Here is a 15,241-nt window from a genome sequence, read left to right as displayed (position 1 = left end):
TCCTGGAACTCACTATGTAGACCAGGCTGGCCTGGAACTCACAGAGATCCACCTGCCTCTGCCTCCCAAGTGCTAGGACTACAGGTGTAGGCCACCACACCCAGCTAAGGAATATTTTTTTTTTTGAGACAGGATCTCCCTATAGCCCCAGCTGGCCTGGAACTTACTATGTAGACCAGGCTGGCCTCGAACTCACAGAGATCCACCTACCTCTGCCTCCCAAGGGCTAGGAGTAAAGGCGTGTTCCACTACAAATGGCACTATAAAGAATTTTAGTCTCTATTATACAGAAAATAATCCTTCACCATTCTGAATTTTCTCTCAGCATCAATCAGATACCACAGATAAGATTTCATCTTAATCTCAAAAAGTTTGATTATAAGCCTAAGAGTATATACAGTTCCTATTTGTTCAATTTAGAATTACAAGTCAGATTGAATAAATCTGTTTCTTCACTCAATCATACTGCCTCTCTGGGTAGGTCTTCCTACCTTGGTTATGATTTAAATCAGACTTAAGGTTCAGTGCTACCCAAACCGAGTTATTTTTTATTTATTTTTTAATTTTATTTATTTTTATTTTATGTGTATGCGTATATTACCTGCATGTAGGTAAGTACACCCGTGTTGTGTAATGCCCACGGAGGTCAGAAGAGGCTGTCAGATCTCCTGGGACTAGAGTTTCGGACAGTTGTCAGCTGCCATGTGGGTGCTGGGATTCGAACCCGAGTCTTCTGCAAGAACAACCAGTGTTCTTAACTGCTGAGCTATCTCTCCAGCCCCGTTCTTTTTTATTTTTATGAAAGTATTTGAGTGAATGCAAGTCCATGTGTGTGATGTGCAACATTTGTGCACCTGCATGTGGAGGCCAGAGGTCAACCTTAGGTTCCTCAAGGGCCATTTATCTTGGGATTATTATCTGATTGATTGATTTACTTATTTATGTCTTTTTAAGACAGGGTCTCCCTGTAGCCCCAGCTGGCCTAGAACTCACTATATAGACCAGGCTGGCCTTAGACAGACCTGGACAATCTTTTCTACCAGCAGGTTGAGCTCTGAGTGCAGAGTTGGGGCACTGGAACCTGATGGAGACTGCTGAAGAAAGATGTTGCATTTCATGGAAATGGCATCCAGGTCAGACTTCAGGTGCTGCAAATCCTCCTGAGTATGCTATCAGGAACAAGATACATAAGAGGACAGAGATAGAATTTACAGAGATCTGCCTGCCTCTGCCTCTCGGGTGCTGGGACTAAAGGCATGTGCCACCATGCCTGGTTCTATCTTGTGTTTTCAGGCAAGGTCTCTCACTGGGATCTGGGGCTCAACAATAAGGCTAGATTGGTTGGCCAGTGAGCCCCAGGAACCTGTCCATCTCCATGTCCCCAGCACCAGCTTTTTACGTGGTTGCTGGGGATTGAACTCAGGTATTCATGGTTGTGCAACAAGCACTTAACTGACTGAGCTATGGCCACAGACACCCAAACTGAGTTCTTTTAACAATCATTAGAAAGGCAGGTCATCATGCCTTAACAGTAATATAATACAAATGCACATTAATGGCCCAATGTAAATAATGTATAAGTCCAGCTTCTTTATTAATGTTGCTATTAAAAAAAAATTATGCCGGGCGTGGTAGCACAGACCTTTAGTCCCAGCACTTCAGAGGCAAAGACAGGCAGATCTTTGTGAGTTGAAGGCCAGCCTGGTGTACATAGTGAATTCCAGGTCAGCTGGGGCTACAGAGAAACCCTGTCCCAACAAGACAAAAAAAAAAAAAAATCTCTATGATGAAAATTTTAAATCTTTAAAAGAAAGAGATTGAGGAAGACACCAGAAGATGGAAGGACCACCCATGCTCATGGATTGGAAGAATTAATATTGTGAAAATGACCATCCTACCAAAAGTAATATATAGATTCAATGCAATCCCAATAAAAATCCCCATGACATATTTCACAGAATTAGAAAAAAATTGTCCTTAAATTCATATGGAAGCACAAGACTCCAGATAGCAAAAGCAACCCTGAACACAAAGACCAATGCTGCTGGGATTACTGTACCAGATCTCTATATTACGAGTTACAGTAATAAAAACAGCATGGTACTGGCATAAAAATACACATAGATCAATGGAACATCATTGAAGACCCAAACCTGAATACACACAATTTCAGTCACTTGATATTTGACAAAGGTGCCAAGAACACACAATGGAGCTGGCAAAACTGGATCTCCACCTGTAGAAGAATGAAACTAGACCCTTATCTTTCACCTTGCACAAAAGTCAACTCCAAATAGATCAAAGATCTCAGTGTGAAAACTGAATAGTCTGAAACTGTTAGAAAAAAACATTGGCAGTAACCTACAAAACATAGGTGTAGAAAAGGACTTTCTAAGTCAGACACCAGTTGCTCAGGAATTAAGGTCAACAATCAACAAGTGGGACCTCATTAAACTAAAAAGCTTCTGTACAGCAAAAGAAACAACCAAGAAAGTGAAGAGAAAATCCAGAGTGGGAGACAATCTTTACTAGCAACACATCTGACAAGAGGTTTAACATTCAGAATACATAAAGAACTCAAAAAACAAAGAATCAAGAAAACAAATGACCCAATTAAAGATGGGCTGAAGTTCTAAACAGAGAGTTCTCAAAAGAAGAAATAAAGATTGCTAACAAACATCTAAAAAAGTGTTCAACATCATTAGTAATTAGGGAAGTGCAAATAAAACTACCTTAGGATTTCACTTTGTCCCAGTCAGACTGGCTAAGATCAAGAGAACAAATGATACCCAAATGCTGGCTCATTCACTGCTGGTGGGACTTGCAAACTCGTGCAACCCTTATGGAAAGCAGTGTGGAAAACTCTTAAAATAAAAATGAACCTACCATATGACCCAATTGTACCACTCCTTGGTCCATACTGAAAGGACTCATCCTATTGCAGAGACACTTGTACATCCATGTTTGTTGCTGCTCTTCTCACAATAGCTAAGAGATGGAAGAAACCTAAGTGCCCCTCAACTGACAAGTAGACAATGAAAATATGGTACATTTACACAATGGAGTTCTACTCAGCAGTAAAAAAAAGATGAAATAAAGCCAGGCATGGTGGCACACGCCTTTAATCCCAGCCCTCGGGAGGCAGAGGCAGGAGGATCTCTGTGAGTTCGAGGCCAGCCTGGTCTCCATAGTGAATCCAGGACAGCTGGGGCTACAGGGAGACCCTGTCTCAAAAAGACCAAAAAAAAAAATAAAAGATGAAATAATGAAATCTGCAGGTAAATGGATGGAACTAGAAACTGTTACACTAAGTAACAGTAACAGACTCAGAAAAACAAAAGACGTCTGTTCACCCTCATTTGTAGATCCTAGCACCAAACTGTTATATACAAGTATCCCAGTCACCACCCATCAAAGAAGCTTCTTTTTCAACAGATATTATTACAGAGTTCCACAACTGATCACACACAGAGACTGTCTGTGAACAGCCCAAATCTATGGCACATCTACGACGCAACCTCTACACCTAAGGCTCATGGAACATAGAACAAGGGATGAAGAGAACTAATGCATCTTTCAATTCTCATCAATGAAGTTCCCTCATGCAACAGAGGGCCAAGAATGGAAAAGGTCACAAATGGCCAGAACACAGAGAATAAGAGTCTGCAGAGTGTGGGTCCTTGGACAGGACTCCTATATTAAAATCCACCCACCCAGGGCTCAGAAACCATTGCAGAAAAAGAGGCGGAAAGATTCTAAGAGCCAGGGAAGAGGTGCATGACCATACGGAAAGAGAGTCCTGCAGGCTCCCATGACCCTTCTCAGAAGAGTCTACAGCAATGTCAGCATACACAAGACCCATGCAAACTAAAGCAGACAAAAACCCAGCACAGCAGGCCCCAATCTTAGTTGAAGAATTACTAGCAGCTTTTGGGGTGCGCAGGGATCCCGGGGCACCAGCTGCTAGCATGGTGCCGGTCCCCTGCGCGCACCTGGAAGGCGGCGGGTCCCGCAGCGCGTTGCCGTGGGTCCCTGCTTCTCCGGTCTCTGTGGGTCTCTGCTACCGAGGCTGGCTCGGTCGAGTTCCACCCCAATTTCACCCGTGCACTCTCTCTCTAAATTCGGGGCCTGTCAGCGGATTTCTGTGAGTCAATGACGGAAGGATAGCGCCCGCCGGGAAGACTGGATCGTAGGCAATAAGACACGGGACTCAGCTTAGTCCGTGTTACAGCTCTTTATTCAGTGACTCAGCTCGGCTCCAAGTCTTGGTGATCCAGCTCCAATTATTGAGGAAAAACCAGGACACTTTATACCGTGGGGGTGGTAGTAAAAACCTTAGCTGATAGGTACTTTTAAGATGCCCCATTTACATGTGGTGGTAAGCTCCTGCCAGACTGCCTGAAAATCACACAGGAAAACCAGACATTTCCAGAGCCAGAGGCCATGTTTCTGTGGCGGCTACGTCAAAAGACGAGTCAGGAAGATGCCAGGAAAGCATCCTGCTGAAAAAGGAGTCTCTGCATTTGAATCCGAGCCCGTGGGCTTTCCGGACATGAAGAGACTACTACTTTACACAGCAGGAGTCCCCAAAAGCAGCTGATTACTGCTGGGTGAGGAAGAGCTGATCTTCTTAAAGGGAAGGACTCTAGATAGGCTGACTAGACCTCAGCAGATGAACTTGCACTGAGAGACATCTGGGAACACTAACTTGACATGATAGGCCTTTAATACAAATGACAGAATGTATGAATTCAAGTGGGGGGGGTCTATGAGAGGGGACCAATGGGGAAGGGGGTATATGCATGATTAAGATATTCTGTATGAGGGGGCTGGAGAGATGGCTCAGTGGTTAAGAGCACTGTCGGCTCTTGCAGAGGACCCAGGTTCAATTCCCAGCACCCACATGGTGGCTACAAACTGCCTTTAGTTCCAGTTCCAGGGAAATCCAAAGCCCTTTTCTGACCTCTGTGGCATTGCACGACACGGGTACTACTCACATACATGCAGGCAGGCAATACACTCATATATATAAAATAAAAATAAAATCTTTTTAAAAAGATATTCTGTATGAAATACACAAAAATTCAACAAAAAAATTTTTTTAAGTATTAATTTTTCACACACACACACACACACACACACACACACACATCCAACAAAACAACAGAATTTGGATTTTGAGTCAAAGCAGTTCAAGATAAAACAATTTTGTGGCTTTTTTACCAAGAGTGAAAATCAAACTTAAGTTGGCTTATTAACATCATGTCTCAATCAAGCAAAGCAATCATTCTACTGCTTTAAAATATGTTGAGTTCCCTATCAAAAATCAATACCAAGCAAAGATATTGTGAGGATTTCCATGCTGGGAAGGGAAATGTTAAGATGACTTCTCTGCCTCTTTCTACCTGAACCTAATGCAACCTGTTCACCTCATACTTACCAAGTGATGAGTATAGAATGTACTGTCAAGCAGCTGTTCTTGGATGCAGCCTGACTGGATCTTGTTTCTTAACACTTTTTCAATACATTTCTTTGTTTGAGTGTTGGTGCTATAGATGATGAGAAGCATTGCCATGTCAAAAGTCTGTCAAGAAACACGAAGCAACAGAAGAGCTTAACAAATCAGTTCTGCAACCAGTGACTCCTCTTTTCCCATTAAAAGACAGTGATAAGACCAGGTGTGGTGGTATATGCCTTTAATCCCAGCAGAGGCAGTTGGAACACTGTGAGTTCAAGGCCAGTCTGGTTGACATAGTGAGTTCCAGGTCAGCCATTGCTACAGGGAGACCCTGTCTCAAAAGGACCAAAAGAAGGGGCTGGAGAGATGACACAGTGGTTAGAACACTGGCTGTTCTTCCAGAGGACTAGGGTTTGATTCCCAACATCCACACGGTGGCTAAAAACTGTCCATAACTCCACTTCCAGGGGGTCCAATGCCTTCTTCTGACCTCTTTGGGCATTGCACAACACTGGTATACTTACACACACACAGGTAATACACTCATACACATTTTTTTTTTTAAAGTGCAAGATTAAAAAAAAAACAACCCACAACCCACATACACACAAGGACAACACTCATTTGCTCCCTATACACCCATGGAAGGACAGAGTCTCAGAAAACCCAGAACTATTTTTCCAAGATAAAGTGCCACAACCATTGTCTTCTGGTATTTCCTAAGAAAATATTAGAATATAAGTAAAGGTAACATTATAAAGAGGTAATTTTGAGTATCTTTACATTTGTTAAAAAAAAAATGAAATCACTTGTCAACTATTGAATATATTTTCTTTTTTTTTTTTTTGGTCTTTTTGAGACAGGGTCTCCCTGTAGCCCCAGCTGTCCTGAAGCTTACTATGTAGACCAGGCTGGCCTTGAACTCACAGAGATCCGCTTGCTGAGTGCTGGGATTAAAGGTGTGTGCCACCACGGCCAGCTCATATATTTTCATAATTAGAAAAACTGTTCTATGAAAAGTTGCAAAGATTATAAATTTTTATCAATATGGGAATGTTAAATTATGATGAGTGTTTTTGGAATATTACAGAGTCATAGGAAAGTATAAACGAAACTGCATTTTTTGTCAGTGAAAGTAATTTCTGACACATGGTAACATATGACAAAGTAGAAAACAAGCAACCTGAAAAACAACAATCACAGTGATACTCCACTTTGTAAAAACATAATAAAAATTACACACACATGAATATGCATGTATCTATGTTGATATGAGTATGCCTGTGCTTATACATGCAAGGTTATATATAATTACAAAAATTAGAAAGATTCTCCATGAGGAATGGGGCAGAGAGCAAAGGAAATCTTGTTTTTCACATGTGTAAATGCTTTGTGTTTCCTCACTAATTTGTAATATCTATGTTAAATAATAAAGGCTGGGGCTGGAGAGAGTGATTAAGAGCACTGGCTACTCTTGCAGAGGACCTGGGTTCAGGTCCCAACACCCACAAAGGAACGAACAACTAACTATCTGTAACTCCAGTGCTGGGGATCTGACTCCCTCTTCTGACCTCTGTAGACACTGCATGCATGGGTGCACTTACAAATATGGGGATGCAATACTCATACACATAAAAATTTAAATAATAATAATGAAAGTGTAACGGTGCATGCTTTTAAGCCCAGCACTCAGGAGGCAGAGGCAGGTAGATCTCTGTGAGATCGCCTGGTCTACATAGTGAGTTTCTGGCCAGCAGGGGCTACAGGGAGATCCTGTCTCAAAAAAATTGACAAAAAAAACAAAAAACAAAAAATAAAAAAAACCCCACCCCAGTAACAGGTATGGTTTTGCATTCTGATTTTTTTCAATACCCATTTTCCTCTCCTGTCATATTTTTGCATATGGGCTGCAGAGTGGGACCTTGCCTCTAAAAAAATCAAGCAAATAAACACACATACAAAGAGAAAGAGATCAAGTACCATGACCCTATAAAGGAAAAACTATTCTACTTGGGTCAGGACCACATGCACAAAGTAAAACCAGAGAATGACATTATCCTGCTAACTCTGCCTGGTGAAGAAGGCCTGTCTCATGACCCAGCGGAGAGACACTGCTTCTTTGATATTGATCTTTGATTCTCCTGTGACTTCATATGTGTGGAACCATATCCTATTTCCCCTACTGAGTTTTGTAGGCTTAATTATTGATTTCTAGAATAAGAAAGTAGAAGCAGACCACTTGGCAAATCACCCCCCTTAGGTGATATTCTTCAGTCAACATTTGTTACAGCAGCTACATAAGGATGCTGCAAGGAAGACAGAAAGAAAGCAGGCTGGAAACCTACTCAGTACAACTACTTTAACTGCACTTAAAATTCATAGTGCAAGAACATTAATTACCTTATGTTCAGCCACTAAGTTGATGCTTTCAATTGCCTGAAAACAAGAGCACAATATTATAACACATCAGCAGAGGATGTTCATTCCACACACCCTGCCCTCTTCTTAGAGAACGAATGTACTCATCCACCCACCATCTAGCAATTATACTTGAACGACAATTTGAAGACTTTTATTTCAGTTTACCTGACACATCTGTCACTGACTAACACCCATTTACCTCTCTGATGCACAAAGTTCCAAAGATCTCTCTCACCTTAATCCAGGCTTCTGAAATGGTTTTCTCATATCTAATGGCTGACTTTATTACATCAAAGAGGAGAATAACACAATCTTTATCATTGTTTTCTTGATTTCCTGAAGAGCTATAAATAGCAGAAGGGGAAGAATTATTTCCTCTATTTACTAGAGATGAATCTTTTAAGATCTGAATTATAGATTACTAACCATGGGCCTTGGAACAAGCCCCAATCGCATATGTAAAATATCTAAAAACTTGTAGTTTATGTTGAATTGATCTGAATTGCTAAGAACACGAACACACACACACACCCACCACCACCACCACCACCACCACCACCACCACCGCCACCACCACCCCACCCTCAAATTGAAAACTGCTTCAGTATTGTATGTTAAGGTAATATTGCAACCAGTATTTGTAGTTGTGTTAAGTTCTATCTTTTTTTTTAGCTTTTTGTTTTGTTTTGTTTTGTTTTTTTGAGATAGGGTCTCCCTGTAGCTCCAGCTGTCCTGGAACTCATTATGTAGACCAGGCTGGCCTTGAACTCACAAAGATCCGCCTGCCTCTGCCTCCCAAGTGCTGGGATTAAAGGCGTGTGCCACCATATCTGGCCCATTAACTTTTAAAAAATTCATTTATTTTTATTTCATGTATATGAATGTTATGTCTTCATGTCTGTAAGTATACTCATGTCTTCCAGTGCCCATGGAGGCCAGAAGAGGGTGTCAGATCCCCTGGAACTGGCATTACTGATAGCTATTAGCTGCTATGTGAGTGCTGGGACTCAAACCCAGGTCTTCTGGAAGAGCAGCCAGTGCTCTTAACCACTGAGCCATCTCTCCAGACCACATGTTCTATCTTTACTTTAGGATAAATGTGAAAAACCTATGACTATGCAAGAAAAAGAATGTCAACAGTAAAGAACTCCATACCTTGCTAGTCCTTTACTTTTCATCTTGCTTTGGGAAGTCTGAACCCATGATGGCAAAATAAAATGCTGCACATTCAACTTTTCCCGGAGCTCAGAAATTACCTACAAGAAGAAATATTAACCATGAATTTGCCTCATTTTTAGTCAACAGATATAGGCCCTTCTCTCAATGAAACTCTACAACCCTGAAATAGTGAAGAAAACATTTTACTGTTAGAAAAAATATGTCAGGGCTAGAGAGATGAAGAGCACTGACTGCTCTTGCAGAGGACCCAGGTTCAATTCCCAGCACCCACATGGCGGCTATGAACCAACTGTCTTAACTCCAGTTCCTAGGGAATCCAAAGGCCTCTTCTGACCTCCACGGCATTGCACAACACAGGCACACTCATATACATGCAGACAATACACTCGTACACATAAAATAATAAAATATTAAAAAAAGAAAAAATATGTCAAAGAGTTGATAAGAATAGCTAACACAAAGACCTTAGACTCACTTGAGGTGCCACTGTGCAGAAATAGCAAACATAAACCTGCAGCAGCTCGTATTGACTAATCAACCAGACTTAACTCCTGTCTCTTCCCTGAGATTTCAGGAGTAAACAGCTTTATCAATTCATCTAGAGCCAGAAAACAGCCATTTGAATGATTTATTTAAACAACTTACCATGACATATATTAATGTAGGCTTGGTGGGAAATAATAGCATACCTCCAGTGAATTTGTGGCTGTTAAAGAATGAAGAATGAACTTGACTATCACAGGCAAATCATCCAGTCTGACAGATGACAGCTTGCCCATCACCAACTGGCGGAGCTAAACATAAAAAGCACAAAAGCCTTTACTATCTCTATGTTACTACTTTAACCCAGTATGGACTTGTTAGATAAAAACAGAAAAATCCTTTCTCATTTGGTTCTCTCATCTGTAATTTATAAAGACAAACATCTCTTCTTTTTCCCAAATTACAAATTTTCAATTATTAATTTCAAAGATTTTTGTAAGACAGAAGTGATAAAGGTGAAACAGAATTAGTGTCTTACAGCTTAGAGCCTGAATTCACAATTGGCTATGGGAAAGCAAAGAGTCACTTCTCGGCTGCTGCTGTCACGGGTGGGTGGGTCGCTGCTGACACCCAGGTCGCAGCCATCATGGCAAACTTACTTCCAATTATTAGTGACCACTGGCTTCATATAATTGTCCTGTGAGAATTTGTCTTTGGATGGTTTCTGTAGACAGAAAAGATACTACAAAGCTGACTGTAGTACTTCTTACTTAGAAGGGAGTGAACTAATTGCTTTCCAGAAAAAGAATGTTATTTAAAAGGGAACTAAGGCACCTGGAAGGGAAAATTTGGTTAATTCCATAATGTTCATATTTTTTAAGTTATTGAAAAAGTAAAAGCAAGCGTATTATTTTATATTTCATGAGAGTTTCAGTATCCTAGGCTAGCCTTAAACTCACTATGTAGCTTAGGATGACCCTGAACTTCCGATCCTCCTCCTACACCTCCTGTTTATGTATAGGACACCACATCCAGTTTATGTGGTACTGGGAATCAAACCCATGGCTTTGTGTAAGTTAAGCAAACAGTCTACTAACTAAACTACATTCCCAGGCCAAATGTTTTATTTTTTAAAACTGTTACTCCCATACAGAACAGTAATTATTCAGGCAACATAGCAAATTTCCATTAAAATTTACTACTTAAAGTATGCTGGTGAAGGCTTATAATCCCAGTATTTGAGAGGTAGAAGGAGGAGAATCAGGAATTCAAGATCATCTTCAGTACACAATAAGGTAAGCATTTAGTTTAAGGTCAGTCTGGAAAGCATGAGACCATCTCTCAAACAAACAACAAAATAAAAAACCTGGGTCTGGGGAGATGGCTCCATCAATAAAATACCCTATATGCATGAGGACCTGACTTTAATTCCCAGAATTCACATAAAAAAGGCCAGGTACAAGGCTGGCATGGTGGCAAACACGTTTAGTCCCAGCACAAGGGAAGCAGAGGTGGGAGGATCTCTGTGGGATCTAGGCCGACCTGGTAGCAAGTTAAAAGGCCAGCTAGAGCTACAGAAGATCCTGTCTCAAAAAAACCCCCAAAAACCAGAGATTGGAGAAATGGCTCAGGGGTTAATAGCACTGACTGTTCCTCCAGATGACCTGTACACACACGGCAGCTCACAACTGTTCATAACTCCAATCCCAGGGAAAGTGACATCTTCTTCTGTCTCCTGCAGGCATTGTAAAACATTGGTGCACTTACATGCATGCAGGCAAAACACTCATACACATAAAATAAATTTAAAAACCAAAAACACAAAAACAAAGAACAGAATAAAACAAAAAAGCCAGGTGTGGTAGTAAGTGCTTGAAAACCACAAATCTGTTGCCTAGAAGGTACACAGATTCCTGGGTTTGCTGGTGAGCTCCAAGTCAGTAAGACACATTGTCTTTAAAAAAAAAAAAAAAAAAAGGTGGACAGCACCTGAGGAACATCTAAGGTTGTCCTCTAGCCTCCACATGCATATGTAGACACATGCATGCATATACATACAAACACATACACACACAACCTTACCACTTAAAAGCTAAGGCTGTGATTCAGTGGTGAAACGTTTGCCTAGCTTTTCTGGGGCCCTGAGTTTGATTACCAGCAGGGAAAAATACAAACAAAAAGCCCTACAAAATATATTGCTTAAGCCAGACCTAGTGGTATATACCTATAATCACAGCACTTGGGAGGTTAAAGCAAGGGGATATTGAGTTTAAGGCGAGTCTGAGATACATGGTAAGACCTTCTGAAGGTATTTTTTAAAAAGCCTGGTATGGTGGTACATACCTTTAATCCCAGCACTTGGGAAGCAGAGGCAGGTGGATCTCTATGAGTTTCAGGTTAGCTTAGTCTACATAAGTGAGTTCTGGGCCAGCCAGTGCTACACAGTGACCCTGTCTCAACCAAACAAAACAAAATACCTGTCTGACTTAAATAAACAGAAAAGTCTCTACCGACAAAGGGCCAACCTCATGTTCTCTTCTGCATGTCTTAGATCCCACTATGCTCACAGACATGATGTAAGGGAATGCCATAAACGTCCTCCCTACTATTCTTATCGATAGATTAAAAAAGCAACATGACATTTTGAGGTTTAGTGTTAGAGACATCCCAGCATTTATTAAGACTCTGGGATTGATCACAATCACAGGGAGGAAAAAGCCAACAGGGTGAGCACAGTTTCAACATGCAATTTTCATTACACATTTCTTCTAAAGAGGTGAATGACTGACACTGGTTCCCAGAGATCAGAAACCTGTCCTTGTTTCTGGAGAGGCAGCTCTTCCCTACCTTAGACAGGAAGCTTGAGTCAAGTTGGAGGCTGGAAAGGACATCTAAAATTGGGACGGTTAGTGAAGTATTCTTCATCAGCAGGTCACTGTGAATAATAAAGAATAATAATGGCTTGAACAGAGACAGAAAACAAAAAGGCATTCAAGGCCGGGCGTGGTGGTGCACACCTTTAGTCCCAGCCCTTGGGAGGCAGAGGCAGGTGGATCTCTGGCCAGCCTGGTCTACATAGTGAGTTCCATGCCAGCTGGGGCTACAGGGAAAACCTGTTTCAAAAAGATCAAAATAAATAAATAAACAAACAAACAAACAAACACGGGGCTGAAGAGATGGCTCAGCAGTTAAGAACACTGGTTGTTCTTGCAGAAGACCTGGGTTCGAATCCCAGCACCCACATGGCAGCTAACAACTGTCTGTAACTCCAGTCCCAGGGGATTCGACACTCTTCTGACCTCCGCAGGCATGGCACGACACAGGTGCACTTACCTACATGCAGACAATACATGCATACACATAAAATAAAAATAATAAAATTTAAAAAAGAAAAAAAGGCATTCACTAGAGTTGAAGAAAGGATACACAGTTGTCTCTTGGTATCCAGTGTTTTGGTCCCAGGTTCACCATGGACACCAAAATCCTAAGATACTCAAGTCCCTTCTATGAAGTGGTATACTTATTTACAAATAACCTACACATGACCTTGTGTACCCTCCTGCACACTGTCAATCACCTCTAGATACTTATATCACCTAATACAATGTAAAAGCTATGCAGATAGTTGCTATGCTGTACTGTTGAAGGAACAATGAGCAGAAAAAAGTTTGTATGTTATTACACACAATTTTTTTCTGAATATTTCCAATCTATAGTTGGTTAAATTTGAGAATGGAACCTAGATACAGAAGACCAACTGTACTTAACTCTCATTAAATTACTGCATACAAACATCTATTACTTTTGTCACAAAAAAAGAATTAATACATGCACATTATAGAAGTTCAAATCACAGGGCTGGAGAGATGGTTCAGTGGTTAAAAGCACTAGCTGCTCTTGCAGAGGACCTGGGTTTAATTCCTAGCATTATATGGCAGCTAACTGTCGGTAAATCCAGTTCTAGAATCCAACACCTTCTTCTGACCTTCGAGGGCATTGCACAACATGGGTATACTTACATACATGCAGGCAATACACTCATATGCATGAAAAAAATATAAATTTTTACAAAGTCAAGGGACTAGAGAGATGGCTTAGCAGTTAAGAGCACTGGCTGCTCTTACAGAGGACCAGGGTTCAGTTCCCAGTACCTACACGGCAGCTAAGAGCTATCCATAACTCTGGTTGGTTCCAGGGGATCCAACACCCTATTTTGATCTCCATGGGCAGTGCATGACATGAGTGCACTTACATACACGCAGGCAATATACTCATGCACATAAAATAAAAATAAATAAAATATTTTTTAAAACTGCATTGAGATAGAATCTATAAGACAGGGGGTGCAGCTCAGTGGTAGAGCACTTGCTTAACATATGTGAGTCCTTGAGTTCAATCTCAGCACTAGAAAGAAAACAAGGACAGAAATTATTTTAGGCACAGAGTTTTATTAATTACTACCCACCAATTACAGTACTAATTTTCACATTCATGGTTGTTCACAATGGGTCTTAGCAATAGGTCTGTCTGATGCACAGATGTGCATTACTACGAAACATCTTGGTGGGGCTAGAAAGATGGCTCAGTGGTTAAGAGCACTGACTGCTCTTGCAGAGGACCCGGGTTCAACTCCCAGCACCCACATGGCGGCCACAAACTGTCCTTAACTCTAGTTCCAGGGGAATCCGAAGCCCTCTTCTGATCTCCATGGCAATGCATGACACGGGTGTACTCACATACATGCATTCATACACATAAACTAAAAATAATAAATAAAATATTTTTTAAAAAAGAAAACAAACATCTTGGCACCCAAAGAAAGAATGCAAATATTTAAAAATTCCACAAATGGACCAGGTATGGTGATTCATGCCTTTGATCCCAGGACTTTGGAGGCAGAGGCAGGGAGATCTCTGTGAGTTTGAGGCCAGCCTGGTCTACATATTGAATTTCAGGCCAGCTGGGGCTACAGGGAGACCGTCTCAAAAAGACAAAAATAATAATAACAGTAATAATAATAATAATATAAGTAAATAAAAAATAAAATCCACAAATGATTTTAACATGCAGTCAAGATTAAGAACCCTTAGAGGAGCCAGGCATGGTGACAGGGAGACCCTGTCTCAAAAAAACCAAAAAAAGAACCCTTAGAGGAAATGAAACAATGAGACTGTATTCAAGTTCTCCATAGAATAAATTTATAGACCCAACTCTAAACCAGATATCATTTTCACTAAAGGGGTATACAATTTAAAGAAAGTATATTTAAAAGAACTAGGTGAATGGATAAGGATACTTGGCACCACCCTGAAGACTTGAGCTTGATTCTGGTAATCCATATGGTGGAGGCAAAGAACTAATTCCCAAAAATTGTCCTCTGACCCAACATACACTGTGGTATACATCAATGCCCCCCACACACACACAAAAAAAAACACAAATAAATTTTGGGGTTTTTGTCTGTTTGAACCAGGGTCTTACTGTAGTCCCAGATGACTCGGAACTCCCTAGGTAAACCAGTAAATTCCAGGCCAGCTGAGCTTGCAGAGAGACCCTGCCTAAAAAAACAAAAGCAGGCCGGGCATGGTGGTGCACGCCTTTAATCCCAGCACTTGGGAGGCAGAGGCAGGCAGATCTTATTTAGTTCAAGGCCAGCCTGGTCTACATAGTGAGTTCCAGGACAGCTGGGGCTACAAGGAG

The 15,241-nt window shown here is 41.1% G+C and overlaps 1 protein-coding gene across 3 annotated transcripts in view; it reads right to left on the bottom strand.

The window, feature by feature from the left end:
• The window catches only part of Fancd2 (FA complementation group D2), a 110,966-nt gene that overhangs the window by 70,264 nt on the left and 25,461 nt on the right, over positions 1-15,241 (bottom strand). For all 3 annotated transcript variants that reach the window (XM_029557036.1, XM_029557035.1, XM_017794818.2), the window contains 6 exons: positions 12,389-12,476; positions 9,748-9,852; positions 9,035-9,135; positions 8,115-8,223; positions 7,859-7,894; positions 5,441-5,584 (listed from right to left, as the gene is read on the bottom strand). In XM_029557036.1, the coding sequence (XP_029412896.1) occupies positions 5,441-5,584; positions 7,859-7,894; positions 8,115-8,223; positions 9,035-9,135; positions 9,748-9,852; positions 12,389-12,476 (583 nt within the window). The remainder of the gene's footprint in view (positions 1-5,440; positions 5,585-7,858; positions 7,895-8,114; positions 8,224-9,034; positions 9,136-9,747; positions 9,853-12,388; positions 12,477-15,241) is intronic.

This window comes from Nannospalax galili, unplaced genomic scaffold (assembly GCF_000622305.1).
Source record: "Nannospalax galili isolate Female #2095 unplaced genomic scaffold, S.galili_v1.0 scaffold406, whole genome shotgun sequence".
Classification (NCBI taxonomy): domain Eukaryota; kingdom Metazoa; phylum Chordata; class Mammalia; order Rodentia; family Spalacidae; genus Nannospalax; species Nannospalax galili.
The sequence above is the reverse complement of the archived record's forward strand: the minus strand, read 5'-3'. Positions and strand labels throughout refer to the sequence as shown.